Below are 20500 nucleotides of genomic sequence, written 5' to 3' on the forward strand. Positions count from 1 at the left end.
GTAATATTGATAAAGAAAGACTGCGTATATGTATACAATTTCCAATAGTATAGGATGCAATGTATATTTGCAGAAATATGTGCAGGATAGCAAATATTTATTACAAGCGTACGACAGATAATCAACCCTGATCTTGTGTTGGCCATAAACACAGACACCAACACAAATCCGTAGCTTATTATACGCGGATTAACATAGATCTACATCTATGTTAATCCGCGACTCGTAGATCAAAGGATGTCCGATAATGAGATATTACAATGATTAGATACATATATTCCCTCCCTCGTCCCATTGCAAAAATAACTTTTTACATATAAAGTCTCTTATGAGATTTTATATAATTACATTTTATACTTTTAATTCTAATAAATAAATATATAAATATTATCATAATCATAATATTAAAAAAAAAACATTTAAGAGGATCAGTGAAAAATAAAATTGAACACTATTAAATGCAGTATTAATATTCTTAAATGATTCAAGAAAATGGATTTAAAAAAAAAAAAAAAAAAAAAAAAACTGAGTGTTCTCTCTCAGAATCAAGAAAATAAGCTTATAAGGCTTATGTGAAAATATTAAATTTAAATATGTTATAAAACACATAAAAAATTGGCTCATTTGCATTTATACCACCGACGTGAATATGTAAATAGTAATCCACAAAGTGTATGGTAAACTTAAAAGCAGCAAGTTTGCTGAATCTTAGTTAGCGTGATCACATTCGAAGTATCCTTATTTATCCTTACTCCACTCGCGTTAAGCGCCCGATTGCGCATTTTTTCATCGTTATCATTGCAATTCATCAAGAACAATAAACAATTGCACTTTGTGCCTATGACGCGTATGTATGTATGTATGTATGTATGAGAGAAGGAGAAACAGAGAGAAGGAGAGAAAAATTCTTACTTCAAGCATTATTCGATCATACAAATCCAAGCACGTGCATGTAAATTCACTAGACCCTTTAACAGGACTTTCTCGTAGAGAATGCTGACAGAAGGATCACACAGGGAATATATGAAATAGATAGGAAAAAGAGGTAAAGAGAGGAGGAGAGAGAACGTTGTAGAAATTACCAGGCAGAACGCAATATCCTCGCACCTCTTCACGTTCGTGTTTCTCCGTGCGATCCACGCCTTCCTGTTTTCTCTCCACCTCCGGCAACTTCAACGGGACGTCACCACCTAGCATCTCCCTAAGGCTACATAATATCCTCTCTCGAATTGGCCCTTCAACCACCGGGGAAACGCCGACCTGCCTTCCGACCTGGAGCTTGCACAGCGTCGATATCGCGAAAAATTGCCGGTGAGACGGACGTGCGCAACACGTGCATTCATAATGGTCTGTCATTGTGAATAAGACGAGCTTGTGTGCGTTTAGAAATACAATGAAATAGAGTATACGAAAATAACTAAGCGTATTCGGTTTACAATACAATTGCAAATTTATTCAAAAAATTAGAATTATTTCTTAAGAAAGATATATTAAAACGTCAATAGCGTTTAAAAAAAATTATAATCTATATTTTTCGAAACTTGAATTAAACTTAATCTTCAATCGATTAATTTTAAAATAGTATTGAATAAATCAATTATAATCGATCATTATTTATTCACACTTATTTATTTATTTATATTATGTCGTAAAATTTTTATGCAAATGCAAAATACTTTATACGGAAAATTTTATTTTTATCGTCTGTATCTATTATATGTACGTGTAATATATTCTTTGAATACTCTATAAACGCAAAATATCGCTTCGAAAGGGAATTACATTTTTTTTTTTTTTTTTTTTTTTTTTATTATCATTGGATCTATCCATCCCGCATACCCTTCTTCTCTCCCGATGCAACTTCCGCGTGTGCGAGTGCATCAATGCTCGCGGCAAAATACACGCTTCAAGTGATCGCGAACATCGGCGTAGCGGCGACGGTGTGTGTATGTGCACGTGATTTATGATGATAATAAACTATTCGGAACTGATACAAGCCGACGATAGCCGTTTGTACTTTCATGGTTCGCGCTATCCGCGACTCTATCGGTGATCGAGCAATTTATAGGCGGAATACATATTTTGTGTTACAGGCGACTCGTAAACTCTCGTCAGCTCAGATTCTCTAGGTCTGCGGCCAGAAATCGATACGTCGTTGGGGATACGCGAGAAGCTTGTCCTATTTGGTCTTAATAATTGCGCGTCGATGCGCGCGATGCATCGGATACCTGCCGACAACGACGTCGCGTTTAATTAGGCGCAAATAGAAATTATCAACTTTCCGTAAAAGTTACGAAAATACAGCGTCCTCTTATTTGAGATTCATTTGCAATAGCGAAATAATATGCGATTGACGTGATTAATTTTAGCGGATAATTTTAATTCCAATCCTCGTATATACTTTATGATTTTTTTTTAATTTATACACGTTTGATAAAATTGCAAATAATTATTAAAACGTAATATAAAATATAATATTTTCAGAATATCTTTTAAAAATAATTTTGCGATTAATATAAATTCGACATTAATGTACACTTTAACAAATTATATTGAAAACGAAAATAATTATAACGAAGATTCGTTTGCATCTGTAGTTACAATATATTGGCCAAAACTCGTCACACGTTATTTTGATTTTGATTTTAATTTTAATTTTGATTTTAATTTTAATTCTAATTTTAATTTCGATTTTGATTTTGATTTTAATTTTAATTTTAGTTTTAGTTTTAATTTTAATTTTAAGGTTAATGAATTAATTAATTTCAAGTTTTAAGTTTTAAGTTTCAAGCTTTAATTTAATTTTGATTTTAATTTTAATTTTAATTTAATTTAATTATAATTTCAAGGTTGAGTTTTGATTTGAGGATTTTAAATATATTAAATTTTAAGAAATTTTGAGAATTTTTAATTTATTGTGAAAACACAAAAGAAACACACGACACAACACAAGAATAACAAATGTAAAAACTGGAAGACATCCAGAGTCGTAAGCACGGATTAATAATAACAAAAAAAAAAAAAAAAAAAAAAAAAAAAAAAAATTGAAATAATATTATCTCTCGCAGTTTGCTAATGTTAAACAACAAATATTAAATAAATTCGCGAAACGACACATTTTCGCGACAATACACAATAGGCGGTCGGTCACCCCCACCTTCCGTTTCCGTGTTCTCGATACTCCGCTTTTTTCCTCCTCATATCGTGTATTGGAAAACCGATGTTATTCGAGCCGCGTCATTGAAAGTTGACAATCGGTGGGCGAACTACCCAACCATCGATGCGTGTGCGTCGCGACACGCACGTGCTGTGCGTGGCACGAGAGAGCCACTCGGGGCTCGGACATGGCATCGCCACCTTCGCATCGAGAGAGATGACATCCCTTTGTGCGTTCGAGTAGAATTTCTAAATAGCGTAGAGCGTTCGTCGTGTAAAGGGCTCTTGCTCGCTTGAGACGAGAGCCCTGTTCTTCTTCGCGGGGAAGATCGATAGAACGAGAGACACCGAATTGAATAGAATTATGAATTAAATAGAAAATTTTCAATGGAATTGAGAATAAAATTCTCTGTTATATTATCGGCGATTAAACACGCGGATAAATTCTCTGCTCCCCTTCATTCATCCAGAGACTATTGAACTTGATGTTCTCGTAATCTACTATGGACAATGTGTTTTTAATTCTTTCGATACATCGCACGAAATCCTCGATAATACGAGTAAAATTGAAATACAATTTTAATTCGAGATGATAGTAAAAGCTTATCAAAAGAGTATATGGTAATAATAGAATAGTATATTTCTGATTCGATTCATTAAAATTCCGGGCGCTTTTAATAATAAGATTACCTTTCATCGTAATTGATATTCTGAAACTTTTACCATATATCTATTTTCTTATTAAATTATCTATTTTCTAATATCTGCGATTATATAAAAGAAAATAGCATCACAATCGTAGAGATGGAAAATCATTGACCTTAAAAAAAAAAAGCAAAGATATTGCATAAAAAGCAAATAATATTTCAAGGAGAGCGTAACACAATGAAATGTACAATATAAAGTCTCTCTTGCAGTAGCGCTCGTAAATTGTTTTGCACACCTGTTTACTTCAGCTTTGGCAATACTTTTACGTAATCATGAATTCTTTCATGCTTGAACGATCATGACGATCGTTGTTGACCTTAGAACGCTAACGAGCTCCGTTTATATCTACACTATCGTTACACATATCTGCATCCATCATTGCTCCTGTCATGATGAATCGAGAAAAGTAATCGAGTGGCACAACTGCGAGTAATTCGACCGAAAATTATTTCTATCCAAGATTAGATAAAATTTTAATAATTAATAATAGTTTTATTTGATATGTCACTTTTATTCATCTATGAATATTCGATTAAATTAAAAAGGTATTCAAACGTTTAAATAATGTCCAATATTTATTAATTTATCTTTATTTTCATATATCTTTTTATATAAACATCTTTATCTCTATATATCTTTACATACTTCGTATTATCTTAATCATCTCTGCTTAATTAAGGACAAATAATTGAGAATAAAATAGATTATATTACAATTATGTTACGATTACCAATTACATTGCAAATGATCAGAGATATCGATGATACTGACGCATATAATTAGGGAATAATATGCCGAAATCTCACATGACAATTATCTCGTATCCCGCAGCGTATCATCATCTGATTGGCACATACGCCGCGCGCACCATCATATAATACGGCTCGTGTATTTACACGAGGGTCACTCGCATATGTACGTGTCTGTTAGTATTCATGCACGTTCGCAATCCAATGTCTTCGATTAAATTCACCGCTAGCCTACTTTTCGCTTCTTCGTGTATCATCGTAAGACACTGTACGCTAAAACAGGTCGCTGTTAAATGTGCCATCTTCTCCCGCTGTCCTTTCTCTCACGAAAATTTATCATAATATACACATTTAATCCGATGATTATTCAAGCGGGTCTTATACATTCGGAAAAAGAAACGATGAAATTATAATTCGAAAGATTTAACTAATTATTATCGAATACCGTTGCAAATGGCGAATGAAAATTATATTACGTATATATTTTTATTAGTAACAGAATCGAAACTGTGATTACTTAATTAATGTCGAGTATCTCAGAATAACGCATCACTCTTGAAATATCAAATATCTTTAATGTTTCAAATCGTAATATCGTCTTATATATTGTAGAAACACTGAAATTTTAGGCTACATTAAATTCTTTGCTATAAAGTCTTATAACATTATAAACATAATATTTCATATAGAGAAATTGAAAGCGAAAAGATCTAACTTAATATTTTTATTATTTTTACTCACACATCTCACTTTATATCATACTTGTAGAATGTAAAACTTGTGTCTATATACAAGTATCGACTTGTACGTAAAAAAACTTCTTCGTCAATTTATCTTTTAAAAACAGGAAAATATATTATGTATAGTTGAATAACATTATACAATATCTATAACGTGAATTCTATCATTATATTTCATAGCACATCTACAGAATGATTCAATGCAACAATTTTAAGACGCCAACCCTATGTTGTTTGACGACAAATATTTCTTTCGTCCCTCCTCTACCACTCCTAACAATTTTTACATTGACTTTTAAATTACTCTGTGAATTATATTTTTGTTGTATGAATGCGGATAAGCCAGTCAATCGGCAGCAGTTATTCAATAAAATAACAGATGCTTGTAATAACATACAACATCAATAATTCAAAGAGCAGAAGTGTGCGTAGACCAAAATGGTGGTCACTTTGAACAATTTATAAAGTAGTTTATAAAGTAAATTATTGTTCAATTATCGTTTAAATTTTTTTTTTAGTATATAATTTATAAAAGTATATAATTATTAAAAAAAAAAAAAACCTTTTTAAGTATATAATTATATAGATGTACACAAACACACACACATTTATAAGGGAAAGTAGATCGAAACCGGATACTTTTTTGAATTTGTCTTCGTACAAAAAATCAGAGAGTAAAAAAAATTTTGCTGAACAAAAAAATTTGTTTACCAAGGATAACAAGATTTTTTGGAGAAGTCAAAATACCGGTTTTGCCCTACCAGTAGAATAAAACTTTAGAGGTCTCAAAAAACTCCTTCAGAGTGAGTTCTTCATACATCTTATCTGCGCATGTTTAGTGCGCAACTATCACTTGTTGACGTAAGACGCATTATATAAGAACATGCAAAATGTTTATCGAGGACATTCCGTAGTCGGAATGAAGCGAGATCAGTGAAGTCGTATGAGTGAAATCAACATAATTAATTGTGTATTAATGATATTCTGGAAGCATCATAAGTAAGAAAATGTGGTTTTATACGAAAATGTGTACAAGTAATGCACGACTTGACGGCAAAACTGTAGTGATAACAGGAGCAAGTGGCGGTATTGGTAAAGAGACTGCTAGAGATTTTTATGGAAGAGGTAATATATCGAAGAAATGATAATTTATCCTAGTATTTTGAATTTTCTTTTTTAGTGAGAGAATTATAATACACACAGAAGAGATTTATATAATAAAATAAATAATATTGAATATAGATCAAAATCAAGAGCTAGCGCGGTAATTTGTGCGCATATATTTTATTGTAATCAAATTACACTGATATTTTAACTAACAATAAGTGATAGACACAATCGTAAAAAAAAAAAAACGTACGTTTCGGTCCTCCTTTGGACCATCTTCAGCGCAATTACAAAATATATAGAATATATTATATAAAAAATGTAATAGTAATAATACACGCAGAAAAAAAGCAAGTCACTCATATTGTCAGAAGGTAAATATATATTATAAATATAATGGAATTTCAAGATAGAAAGAGACCGATCCGATAAAATATATTATATTAAAAAAACAACTGTCGATACAAATATGCCGAACTTGAGTGAGTCACCCATGTTATACAGAAGACAAATGTTACACATGGATGTTCGAGAAGATGATCCAAAAAAAGGACCAAGACGTATGCTTTTTGTGATGCTCTTTGTTACCGCGCGGACTTTTGATTGCCTTTTGTCTCCTTCGTATAATTTAATACAGAATTTTTTAATTTAGAAAATTTGATTAGTAACATAAATAAGATATAATTTTTTTCGTTTGTGATATTTACTCTACAACTAAGGTTTTGTAAATATTCAAACATGAACAAACGTGTGCATTTAGGTGCTAGGGTAATTTTGGCCTGTAGAAATATGGAAAAAGCAAACGAAGCAGTCGTAGATATAAAAAATAATCCACCTTCAAGGTAAATATTGTATATAAAATTATATTTTAGTTAATTAAAATCATATATTATAAGAACCAAATAAATTAGCGGTCATTGTTTATTTTAGGATAAAATCACAGGATTAAAAGGAAATGCTTTTTCTTTTATTCTTTTTTATTTTACTTCTTATATGAAATTTTTGCGTAACAAATAAGAAAACAATTTAATATAGAAGACTATCTCTTGTGTTTTTTAGAATTAAAAAGGATGAGTATCAAAATATTGCGGGTGAGATTGTAATTTATTCCCTCGATCTAGCTAGTTTGAAAAGCGTGAGAGATTGCGCTAAAAATTTACTAACAAAAGAAGCAGCCATTCATATTCTCGTAAACAATGCTGGTGTGGCTATGATTCCGTACGAGAAAACAGAGGATGGAATTGAAACGACATTACAAACGAATTATCTTGGTCATTTTCTTTTGACGCTTCTACTGATGCCAAAAATGCAATCGTCTTCCCCCGGTTGCAGAATAGTCAATGTGTCATCATTTACTTATATTTGTATGTAGAAATATCGCGCTGATACCAGTTTTATCATTTACTGAAAAAATAAGAATATATTCTTATCCGAACTGCTCGTTTACTCTAAACATAACTATAACAGAAGCATTCTATTATAGTGGGTGACATAGATTTTGATGATATTAATCTAGAGAAATCTTACACTCCACTTAAAGGTTATACGCAAAGTAAACTGGCAAACATTCTGTTTACAAAGGAACTCGCTCGTCGATTGACAGGTAATATTAAACAAAGACGTATTTTATAATGATTCGTAAAATAGTTTATAGAAAGATGACTTTATAATTTTTTAATTACTAATTGATGGTTAAAAACACAATGTAACAAAAAATAACTTTTTTTTTTTTTAACACCAGAAAAAGACTAATCGTTTTCCATAGTTTTTTTTTTATGCTAAATACGATTCCGTTTTTCAAATCGCTCAATCGCATCACATAATTTTGAGAAACTTGCAGTTAAAGTTGCAAAAAGAGCTATTTAGTATATTTTGGATATTATAACTACGCGATATGTAAAGTGTTTGAGAAGTTTTATTGCATCCAAAATAAGGTATGTTAAGACTTTCAACCTTTAAAGGGAATCTTTTGTCGACTATGGTTGATAAGATATTCATGATTAAACATCAGATTTATTATGGAAAAGTTGTAAATTAGATCGTTGAAAATCTATCAAGTAGTTTTTAATTGATTTATCAATTTATGCACATTTAAGAGTTTTTCAGATCAAATTTTCTAAATTAAAAAAATAATATTGCAGCGTTCCCTTCAAAGATAAAAATCGATTGACAGTCTGATTGAATGCGATAAAAAGACAAAATTGGATTCCCAATAAATATGCTAAAATTTGTACATTGTTCAGTAGTTGTTTTAATTTATTATTTTATATAATATATATGGCTGCCCTAGCTTCACTCGTCATATCGCTATTAGCAGTTTAGTATATTATATAGAAGTCTGTGTATTCAACATCAAAAGAACTATAGAAAACGATTTTTTTTTTTTTTTCCGAACTGTATAGTTATTTATTTTGGCAAAAGAAAAAAGGTGAAACGGATGAATTAAATAAATAAAATATTATTTCAATTTGCAGAAGCAAATATTCACGGAATAAACGTATATTCTTTGCATCCTGGTCTTATACCAACGGAGATATCTCGGCACGCGAGTAATTCTATGTTTCTAGGAGCAGGTTTTGTTTATAATTTTTTAACGTGGCTTTTTTTTAAGAATGTTGAAGAAGGAGCACAAACAACGATATATTGTTCAGTGGATGAAAAAACGGCTAACGAGACTGGACTTTATTATTCGTGAGGATATGCTATATGTTATATACAATAGAGAAAATATATATATATATATATAATTTTCTATTTTTACTATGCAGAGATTGCAAAGTCGCCAATGAACAAAGGAAAGCGAGAAATAATGAATATGCTAAAAACTTGTGGGATGTATCCTGCAAACTTCTGCATTTAAAGCCAGAAGAAGATTTTACCACATTTCTGCAAACCGTCTCACGCCAAATATCGTAAAGAGATATTCCATTGATTGCATCGTCGTAAACGAAGCCCCGTAAATTTCATGAATATATAACTCTATTGATCTTAATACACGGTTTGAAATTATCGACGATACTATTTTATAAATCGTAATGAATATTTATATCTAATTAGAAAGTGACATAGATATATGCATATTTACGATGTCCACCTGTCTATTTCTCCAATGGTATGTAGGTCTGAATAGATGCAAAAAGAAAACAAAGAAGCATAAAATTATGCATCAGCAAGTTATATGTAATATTTCTAAATATATATATATATATATATATATATATACACACACATATGTACACACATTGATAAGATACTTTCTAAATATTGATATTATATTATATATATTGATATCATTCTATCACATAAAAATTATAATACCTAATGAAAAAAAAAATAGCTTTTAGTTCCTTGTAATTTTAATAATCGTTATATCGCACTAAAGAAAATTCTTGATCTTATAATAGCTTTGTGCGTTTCCTTATCAAAATCTTTTAATTTTTTTCTTGATATTTTCCGATGATCTCTTATTTGTTTGACCCATGTCGCGAAAGCAGAGAAAAATAAGAAAGCCTACGATGTGAAATTCTATAAAAAGCCTCTTTTCTAGAGACATTAAGTAACGGGAAAGATACGATCTTATCATATCAAGATACCTACCTTTCGATAATATTGTGTAATTAAATATAAAATATTTAGCGATAAATATATATTCTCTATATTATATCGAATAATTCCTATTATATACAATTGTTATTAAAACGCATATCGAGATTTCAAGGCCGTCGCGAGAATTGCCAGAGATGCTCCGGTTTACCCCGAATATATAGATCCTCTCAAAATTGGGGGATTGCAGTTGACAATCGAGATGCGAGGGAGAGCAAAAGGAGACCTGCGTTCGCTTTGAATCAGAGAAAATCGTCGCAATAATCTCTCCCATTAACGCTCGCAAGTAAATATCTCCTTTACGACCGATTCAACGCTGGCGATTCGCGAAGGCGAATGCCCTTTTCGCGGGCAACTAGATGAACTTTTGAGAGAGCCGCATCGCGCGGATGATAAATCGTTGATGCATGCGCCGCAACGATACGTTTCGTCGCGTATAACGACGGTTGCAGGAATTGCGCCACTTATCTCGCGTGTCACGTTCAGAATTTGTGCATCGCAATATTCGCCGGAGAAAAATGGCAGACGGTTCTGTGATATAACGATTAATTATTTTCAAATCCCATTTATGGTTTATTCGATTTTTTTTTATTGCGAAAAAAATTTTCAGGTTTGTTATATTATTGTATTAAGGTGAAAATAGAGCTGTGAAAGAAGTTGAGTTTGATAGGATTTAAAAATTCGTAGGTGTTTCCGACTTTTTTTTTTTTTCTTCTTCATAGACAAGCAATATCTGGAGAATATGGGTAATTGTATTTTATATCGTTATTTTTTCCAATATATATTGTAATAGAAAAATATGAAATTGCATACGCGTGTTCGTGTTATAGGAGATAATAGAAAATGTTCCATCAACGACGTATAAAAGCACGTTAGAAGGGAAATGAGTTTGTCACGTCTTTGAAGGTCAACGTCGCAAGGAAAGGAGGAAGAGTAGTGACCTCATCCTGCGAATCTCGTTAAGGGCGAGTCTCGCATTTACCCCCGGTTCTCGGAATGCGTCTCGCATTTGCACGCGCGGAACAATTTATTACACCTTTCTTGCGCGTTAAAGCGTACTATGAACCGCGTACCTTATGCTAGGTTCCCAGCTGGGTCGAATCATAAATCGCGCGGCTCTCTCTTCTCCACTCTCGGTCCACCACGGTCGCCCTTATTTCTTACACGACGAGTCGAGAAATCCTCTCCTTCGCGCACCTTTAAGAGCAGTCACGAGCAATGTCCGGAGTCGCCTTCGTCGGGATATATGTACGAGTCTCCTTCCGCTCTCGGCTCGCCCGTGCCAGTTATTTAAATCTTTGCCCTACGTGTTTCGCGCGCGTTTTTATCACTCGCACTTTTATCCTTCGCGAGCTTTGTTTACGAGCAGCTTCATTCGAGATGCGAGTACACGCCGCATAGATACGTGTCGTCGTACATTCGCCGTATTTATCCGTCATGCAACCACACGATGCCATCGAAACAAAGTTAATATTTGTGTCAAAGGCTAGACTATATTCGAGAAATCTCGCTCTCCTTCCTTCTCTCTCTCTGTTGACACGTGCAAAATTGAAAAATATGTTTTTACGAGTATTTTTCGAAGATTTTTAAAAAAAGCTTCTCTCCAGCTTAAACATGCCGAATTCGGGATTTTTATTGAGATTCCTTTTATACAATAATATGCTGTAAAATTATTTCTCGATCCGATAGAGACAGCGATGAAATAATGCGTCTCATCGACATCGATTAGCGAAATGCCGATGGTACAAATTCTCGCATATCTCAAATCGCGTCTGGCGAATTATCCTTTCGCACCCTACAATGAGATATTACTCTTCCGCCCGCCCCCCCCCCTCTCTCTCTCTCTCTCTCTCTCTCCCCTCACCCCTCCCCTCTTTCCACGGGGAAAATTTGATATACCGAGGACATTCGCGGCGCACGCGAGCCCCATTACATCACGTTTATGGCGACCGCGACGCTGAAACTTGATAATTACATTACGTCACAATGTTCTTTTACATGACACGCGACATTATTAAGCGACGCATTATTACTGAAAAAATAAGGAATTGTTACTTTCTGAGTAACGGTAACGGTAACGGGAGAGTTACTTTTACAGAGTAACGTTCCCCCAACCCTGGTCATTGCGTAATAGCAATTTGACGTATTTATTATCCGATCGGAATAAAGAGCCGAATGAAAAGAAGCAATCTCGATTATTACGCCGGGCTTGTAATTATATCGAAAGAGCTCGCGGATTCATCGCGCGGGACTATCGTGTAGCAGGCGCGCGCGCGTAATTATTGCTTTATTGTCAAGCGTATCTTGCGAGGAAGTTTTATCGCGATTAAAACGAGATACATATTTCGCGGCGAGGAGAAACAATCGATACGAAAACCGAATCGCGCATCGTCGATTCGCGTCAGGATTGAATTTCAGCCGCCTGATAAATTCGATCGTATTTTTCGGCAGCGGTGATTTGTAAATCACTATTTGATGAATATATGCTGTTTGTTTAATGCAATTTACTTTTTATATCGATTATACGAAAACATGATAAATTCCATTACTATGGTATTGTAGCGAAGTATTATCGATCCTTTTAAATATAATGTTGAATAAAGATTTAACGTTACGATAAAAATTGCCAACTGACATAAGTCGCTGGTCTAATATAAAAAATATTAAATATCTTTGTCACTCACCGTCTTTAGCGTCTCCAAGTCTCCCTTCTTCAGCATATCTATTAGTCTCCGGTGATGTATCTCCTCCTTCGTCGTATATATTTTTTTGTTCCTCAATTTCTCGTTCTCGTAATCGTCGCACAGAATATTATGAAAATTCACCGGCTCAACACTACGATCCACTTTCGTTTCAGCCGGAATTTCCGGCAAATCTTGCTCAAATCGCAGATTTTTAACAAGAACTTCATTGATCACCGCACCACGCTCTTCGGCATTCTTCGTTGTCTCCTCGACGCGGTCTTGCAACCTTTCGCTAAACTCAAGTTTATTCCGAGAAGATTCTCCTCCACTCCTCGAACTTCTTTCATTCTCTAATTCATCAATAGGAATCGTAGCAGTTGACAGATTGCTATTTTCCCGCGAATGGATCATCGGTCGGTCCTGATCCTCTCGCGACGCGTTTTGATAGCCAATTACTAGATCCTGAGGAATCATCGTTGTCTCGTCTGAATTTTGTTTAATTTCTTCCTTGGATCCCTTCATCTCCGAAGATCGAGATTGGACACTCGACTCGACATTACCCCGACAAGATGATGTCGTTTGGAAAGTCGCGAAAGTCCTCGCGGGCTCGTTAAAGACAACCGGATGTTGCTGGTCCTTGGCATAATTCGACGAATCGTCCTTTCTCTTATCCACCGATTCTCTCGATCTACCGTTCGGTAGACTCCGCTGCACCTTGAGGCACTGCTTCAAACCAATCTCCGGATACTTGCAGACGGAATCTTCGCTCTTCCGATCGTCCTCCTCGATAGTCTCGAGATGTTCGTGCCGCGACTCGCCGATTCTCTCCAACGACTCGTCCTCGACAATCGATGAGCGAGTTTCATGGACGGGCGAGTCTCGATCCGTCGTTCTGGAAACGCTGATTCTTTCACCGTAAGGCGACACTTGTAGCGAAGGTCCAAGTATCGATTCGAGATCGTCCGCATGGATCACTTGCGGTTGCAGACTACGCTCATAAATCCTCTCCACGTGATCGGGTGAGGTATAACGCGTGATTTTACCAGACGGGACGGCCTCGCAGATTGCGACCTTGGATCCCGTGGCGTTCCGCTCATTCGACTTTTGCGGATCGCTCGTCGCGATGTAGGTTCGATTGTTGTTGGGCTTGAAGCTCGACGAAGACACGTCGATCGACGCCTTTGTTCGATCCTGCGCTTCGACGTCTCGCGAAGGAAACGCGGCGAGATCTTTGCGCGATAAGACCGGTGGCTTTCTAATCTCCATTGATTGATTTCCGACCTGGATGCTCGGACATCTGATTCTTAGACCGCTGCGCGACTCGGCTTGACCTTGAAAAACCCGCACGTGAGCGCCAACTGTCAAACCATAGCTCGGTTGCTCCTGTCGCGATTGATCGAACGATCTGGCCTCCCTACGAACGTCGCTGGAAATTTGTAATCGACGTCGCGATTCAATCGCCATTCCCGATTCTACGAAAGTGATTCTCGGCGAGTTGTCGGCGGCGCGACTCGTCGGTGCTTCCGTCGATTTACAGATCGCCTCGATCGCTTTATCGGCGGCAGCGGCAGCGTGTCGCCTACTTTCTCCGTCCTTATTTGGCGAGATCAGCTCACCTTGGTCACCAAGGTTGCCGGTCGACGGTGGGCCCTTGGAGAAGCCTGCTCCGCGCGGTAAGCGCGGATCCGTCTCCTCCTTAACGAGCGAACGTGCTACGACGACCGCACAATTCTGATCCGCACCATTCCCAGAACGCTTCAGCGATGGCTTTCCGCGGGAGATAATTGATGTCGTTGTCGTTGATGTAACGGTAGACCCTTGGACCATCTTGGAGCTATTAACGATCGTTTTACCGTAATTAGATTCGCCTCTTGTCTTCACTGAATTCGTAATCTTGTTGTCGGCCGAGTTTTTTTCATCCGAATTTATTTCGGCACGCCTGGACCTGAAGCTCGAACCTAAGGGCTCTCTCTGAGGGATTCTGGAAGCCGGATTGGAATCGCTAGATTTCGACGACGCGATGTTCGATTGAGCGCCGAAACCGTAATCTTGCTGCTTGACTTTGTTCCTCGTCGCCAAATATTCTTTGTATGTGCCTCTGCTGGTGTTTACGCCAACATTCACTCTGTCCGGCTTGCCACGCTCCATCTTACGATCCATCCGAGTCAGATCGTCGTAGCTCGACGAGGCTCCACCACCGTTCAATTTACTTTTCGCCTCGTCGATCGAACGCGATCGCGAATCCTGGACGCGATATCTTCGCTGGCTCTTTTGTTCGGCGCTGCTGTTGGATCTTGTTAGGGGTTTTTCGCGAGGAGACAACGGAAAGTTCTGATTGTGCGCCTGATTCAGCCATTCGTCCACCCGCTTTTGAACCTCTCCTCTGCGTAGCAACATCTCAGGCATCTTGGAGCGACCGCTCTCGATCGCGTCCATCGTCGTCGGCGACGAGGCGCGGCAATTATCCTGTTGATGCGGTTTGCTGGAATCCTTCTGTCTGTCCCGCGAACGCTGTCTCACTTGAGTCTGTTGGTTGACCTTTAATACCGGTTGAATCTTCTCCCTCGTTGGAATCGATTTGATCTGAACTTTTGTGCCGGATATCTTTGATCTTTCTTGTTGCCGCTGCCGTTTTTGTCGATCCATTATTATCGCCTCGAAATTGGTCACGTTAATATTTCCGACGTCGCTAAGATCCGACGATCTGCAATAATCAAGATCCTCGTACTCGTCCAGGATATTGTTCACTGATTGCGCGTCGATCGAGCTGGTGCTCTTTGACTTGTTCCTCGCGACGCTCTCGTCGCTGCTCGAATTATTGTTCTGCTGCTGCTGCTGCTGCTGCTGCTGCTGCTGCTGCTGCTGATGTTCCCGGCTGATCTGCCGCTTCAACTGCGGCCTCGGTTTTTCGTATCTGAGCACCACGTTCTCGTAACGCTGCGAAGCGCTCTCGATTTCTTCGTTCCGCTCTCTCCTCGACACGGACGATTGTCGCGCGTGACGTTGTTGAAGCGACTCCCGCCGATGATTGAGCATCTTGCCGTCGTCAGACGCCAACAAGTCCCGCCTAGCGATCGCCGACGGACCGGAAGCCGAAACGGTCGTCAAGATCCGCACGTTCCGTAAGCGCGCGTCTCCCGCCTCGGCGTTTGTCAACCTCTTCGACGCGATCCATGAAGCGATCGGACGAGAGGCGTCGCCGTCCGCGTTACGCGCATCCTCGTCGACGAAGGAAATGTTGCTGGACTTGGAAATTATTTCATCGCTCATCTTCCGTTGTAAGGCGGCATCTTAAACGCGTTTTATCGAAGAGAAGGAATACGCGAGATTCTGAAATAAAAATATTTTGCCATTAAAACAAGAATATTTGAAAGAAGAATCTAATGTGAAAAAATATCGGATGGCTGTTTTACAAATTTTGAATTTCATCGTGAGAAGATTTCATCTTAAATTATGTGACAAAAAATATTGAAATATTCTATATGAGAAAAGTTTTTTAAACGGAAAGTTAAACAGTTAAGAGAGAGTTCAACAACATTTCTGCAACAGCGTAGAATAGTATTTTATATGAGAAGAAATTATTTAACATGGGAATTGTGTCTATTTGTTTAATGAAAGACTATTGTGTTGTTTAAATATAAAAAGTTACATCGCTGTTTCAAATATATGACCAGGTACGCGATAGCAACTAAAAGTAGAAACTCGTGCAATTTGTCGAATAATTTATCAGCCTCGATAATACGATTAACTTTGCGTAAAATTCTAACTACTGCTCCGCCGTATGCGCTCCGAGCGAGTACCAAAAATTATTCACTGGAAAAGGTCTCCGTGCAGTAAGCGCTTTCGCAAATCTAGCGTAATGAACTCTCAAACTCGCGGACGCGCGGCTAGCGAAGAACGTTTCCCTCGTTAATTTTTCACCTAGCGCGGAAATTTACGTGCGTGCTCCGCTAAATGGCACCGCCTCATCTCGACTACCTACGTACCTCACGTGCGTATTACGCGCCGCTTTAATTCGCCAACACCGATCTTTCTAAGCCATCGTTTTGCCAACGGGAGAATCGGCAAAAATATAATAAATCACAAACAAAAATCTCATATAAATATAATTTGCGCAAATCTTAAAAACACGCTTTAATTTTATGAAGGAGAGAAATCACGATTCAAGTTGCAAAAACCAGGGATGAGTATCGTAAAATACAACGTTAAATTTAGAGTTAAAATTTCCTCGGCAAAATTTGCCATTTCGAACTCGACCACGTTCCGGAAATCGGCGATAAATAGCAGAAGGTGCGCTTCCGTAACGGTTTGGCCCGATCCGACATCGGCGGCACGTTCCGTCGTTGGTGGAATTTCCGGCAGTTGACCGATATCCGGTTTGAATTAATTCGGTTCCTCAACTCGGGAACAGTAAATATTATAATACGTCCGCCGTTGAGATCGTGCGTGGAATCGTTAAGAAACCCAAGAGACTAACAAAATTTAATATGTCCGTCGAGAGACCAGCAACGCGGAACGGCATTATTTTTCCATAAAAAAAAATATGTTTCTTTAAGTCAGAGATTATTACATTATATCATACAGAAAATTTAATCGATGTATTCGCTATATATGTTGAAATAATACAAATAGCAGTTATTTTATAAAATACGATGGCTCACATATCTAATTAATATCTTTCCTAGACCAGTCGAAACAATTTTCTTTTTAACAATTTTCCTGCATTTAGAAAAAAAGAATTAATATGAAAATATAAAAATATTGACAGGAAACCTAATGAAACAACAGACACAAATTATTTCCTCATAAACGGGAAATAAATTTTCATTGGAATTTGATTGAAATAAACTTTGATCGAAATTTTATTTCAATCTCTATATCGCTTCTCTCTCTCTCTCTCTCTCTCTCTCTCTCTCTCTCTCTCTCTCTCTCTCTCTCGCGGCGCAAGCCTGAAATGTAAATGAAACAAAACGCTTTTAATGAAGCGAGCTTAAACGAAAATGCGAGAAACCGTGCTGCTTATCGAAAATGCCGTTTGGATCAATGCAAATTGCGTATATTTTCGCAAACAATTGGTTTTCAGCGACGATGTATCATCCGACGTGAATAAAGGTCGTCGACCCAGCGGTAAATATTCATAAAACATTGAACGATAAGAGAACGGAACGAGGGGGGAGAAAGAGGGGAAGGGGGATGCAATCGGATAATGTAAAATATTCGCGAAATACGTGGAAAAAAGGGACGGTGAGTTTTATTCCATTTAATCACGATTCGTTGCGCGGTAACGATCGGTGCGTCGGTATAATTCGGCAGTCTCGCTAAAATCGGCAAATGCGTCAAGTAAATATTAAACGTGAAATCGCACGGCGAACATTGTCGATCCCCCATAGGGAGGGTAGTTGCAATTCACACGAGAACGGTAAGACCGCGCGCGCGAGCCGCGTAAATTGAATTAAACTGTCGTGGCTTTTCGTGCTGTATTACGATGTTATACTGGAGCTCTAATGATTCCCACGCGAATACACACACAGTCGTATATATATATATATATATGTATATACGCTATATGTATCGAAGCCACCCGGCTGGAATTCTACTTTTAGATGGCAGGATAACGCGTAACCCACCGCGTCGTAATGAAACGTATGGGAGTCATTCGTATAGCGTGGATGAGTTTGACCTTTGAAACAGTAGAACTGTAAGTGAGTATTCGACAAAATTATAGATTGATTCAATTCTAATTAACTTTATTTATAATGCGCTTTGCGCAATTGCAAAGCTATTCCACGCGGAAGTAGATCCCTCTAGAAATTTATTAAATTTGTATCAATTCTATAGGAGAAGCAATACGTTACATATTAAAATAAATTTATGCCTCATGTCGCGAGATATGTAACGGAGAACAGAGATTACTAAAATGTAAAAGCAGAAACACGGATAACGAAGGTAGTATGATAAAAAGGGGAGATACGCCAAGGACGGAAAAAACAAATTTTTCTCAAAAATTTTTTAATACATTTTAATTATGTCATGCGTTACGTAATATAGAAATGAGAACGAAGATTGAACTTGCCACTAGGGTACATTAATTTCGATGAAACGCTTGCCGCGCTTGCACTCCAGGAATGCGAGGTGCTAGCCGATGTAATTAACGGTACTGCAAAATTCAGGTGTTGCCGCGAATGCGCTGACCCGAATCTACGATTTGCGGTGATTATCACGATTTATCGTCCATAGGCACTTGTCGCGATTCAGTTCGCGATACCGATGACGAATCCTCGACATTCGTGCGATCTCTCGGGATTTAATTCGACTCTTGCGGTGGATTAAGATCACGATGTTAAAAGTGACGGATCCTTTTTCTTCCGCTATATACTTTGAGATAAATAAATCATTCGGTCGATTTAAAGAAAAATCTGAATTTTTTCAAATAGAAATATCTCGATTCGATGATAATGTTTGCGTTACTATGAAGAATAAAATTGTTTATTTTTAATCTTGGAAAATTCTGTTTCGCGAAACGCCTCCGCAGATTTTCACGAGGATCCATAAAAGACAATGTATTCATCAGTTGAGAGAACTGCGGGCTGTCAGCGGCGAATGTCGCCGCGCGTATACATAATTCATCGATCGACATCGAAGAATCTCTCGCCAAGATTACAATGGAATGCAAAAATTGCGTGGGCTTACCTAGCCGTGACACGGTTGCGTAATAACGAGAGACGATAATCGGCCGACGATCGCGGAAAGGAGTGAATGCGTACGTCGGGAACTGACTCGTTAGCCGAGAGGAGCATGAGAGGTTCTTTGTGCACGCCGTTTAAATCTTTTAACCTCTTAATTAACCGAGTGACGAGATCTTTGATCTCTCCCCATTTAAAGTCTGTAGATCATCTAGATTATTCGCGCTGGAGATATCACGTCGGTTGAAATTTGTCTTCTTTTTGGCAAAAGTAAAGAAATATAAGCATTAAAATCATAAGATCATATTTTATAAAAATATACAAACGAATGTTAAACATCATAATGAACTATGTTAAACTTGCAGCGCGAAATAATAAATACAAAAAAATTACGATATTACAAAAATAATAAACTTTCATCTTCTTTTATAATTATAATCTTTAAATACGCTATTTTTCTAAAGTGAAAGATAATTATAATAATAAATATTACATAGAAGAGAGATACGATACGCCGGAGATAAATTTTTTCAGCATTAATTAACAGGTAAATTAAAAATGTATTTTAGCTAATGGAAACTCGTTTTATCAATAAGCTATATATGATCAATGTTGGCCAGGAGAGAAATTTTTTGTAAAATTATCACGAGTATTTTCATGTTGATTATAGGACGAGTGTAGAATAGCCAATATTATAAATGGAAAATAAACCAACCAATTTTGCTTACCAAATACGATATATCGGAATAACAGAAAATTTATCAAATGTCTATTTAAAATGAAAACTAATTTCCTGTACTATATTTTTTGCGACATTTATTCCGAAAGCAAAATATTTATAATTAAGATAAAATGAGAAAATTATTCATTCATACATGTCAAATTGTTTCAGTTTAATCAAGCGTTTTATCATCATGTTGGAAACATTTACTGCGGACACGTGCATTTAGCGTCTAAAAAAATTAATAAACTTTAATTTTTTCCTGTCGTATAATAAATATGTAATTTGCTTGAATATTCTCTGCTAAAAATGTTATTGTGATTATTATTCCGAAATATTTATATATTTA

At 36.8% G+C, this 20500-nt stretch overlaps 2 protein-coding genes across 5 annotated transcripts in view; one reads left to right on the forward strand and one right to left on the reverse strand.

The window, feature by feature from the left end:
- LOC138941749 (uncharacterized) overlaps window positions 1-20500 on the reverse strand; it is a 197541-nt gene that overhangs the window by 169528 nt on the left and 7513 nt on the right. For all 4 annotated transcript variants that reach the window (XM_070311636.1, XM_070311637.1, XM_070311635.1 and 1 more), the window contains one exon: window positions 12748-16077. In XM_070311636.1, the coding sequence (XP_070167737.1) occupies window positions 12748-16017 (3270 nt within the window). In that variant the 5' untranslated portion in view covers window positions 16018-16077. The remainder of the gene's footprint in view (window positions 1-12747; window positions 16078-20500) is intronic.
- LOC138941757 (retinol dehydrogenase 12-like) lies at window positions 6243-9753 on the forward strand. Its single transcript, XM_070311645.1, has 6 exons — window positions 6243-6478; window positions 7221-7302; window positions 7520-7824; window positions 7944-8063; window positions 8935-9151; window positions 9229-9753. The coding sequence occupies exons 1-6, from the start codon at window positions 6361-6363 to the stop codon at window positions 9374-9376; spliced, it is 990 nt and encodes a 329-aa protein (XP_070167746.1). The 5' UTR covers window positions 6243-6360; the 3' UTR covers window positions 9377-9753.

This window comes from Polyergus mexicanus, unplaced genomic scaffold (genome assembly GCF_030449975.1).
Source record: "Polyergus mexicanus isolate NDT 795.1 unplaced genomic scaffold, iyPolMexi1.0 SCAF_20, whole genome shotgun sequence".
Classification (NCBI taxonomy): domain Eukaryota; kingdom Metazoa; phylum Arthropoda; class Insecta; order Hymenoptera; family Formicidae; genus Polyergus; species Polyergus mexicanus.

What these genes read in the sequence shown, in the direction of transcription:
- LOC138941757 (XM_070311645.1), top strand. Translation starts at nt 6,361, where the DNA reads ATGTGGTTTTATACGAAAATGTGTACAAGTAATGCACGACTTGACGGC. An exon ending in GTCATCATTTACTTATATTT is followed by an intron (nt 7,825 to 7,943) that starts GTATGTAGAAAT and finishes ATTCTATTATAG; the next exon opens with TGGGTGACATAGATTTTGAT. An exon ending in GAGACTGGACTTTATTATTC is followed by an intron (nt 9,152 to 9,228) that starts GTGAGGATATGC and finishes TTTACTATGCAG; the next exon opens with AGATTGCAAAGTCGCCAATG.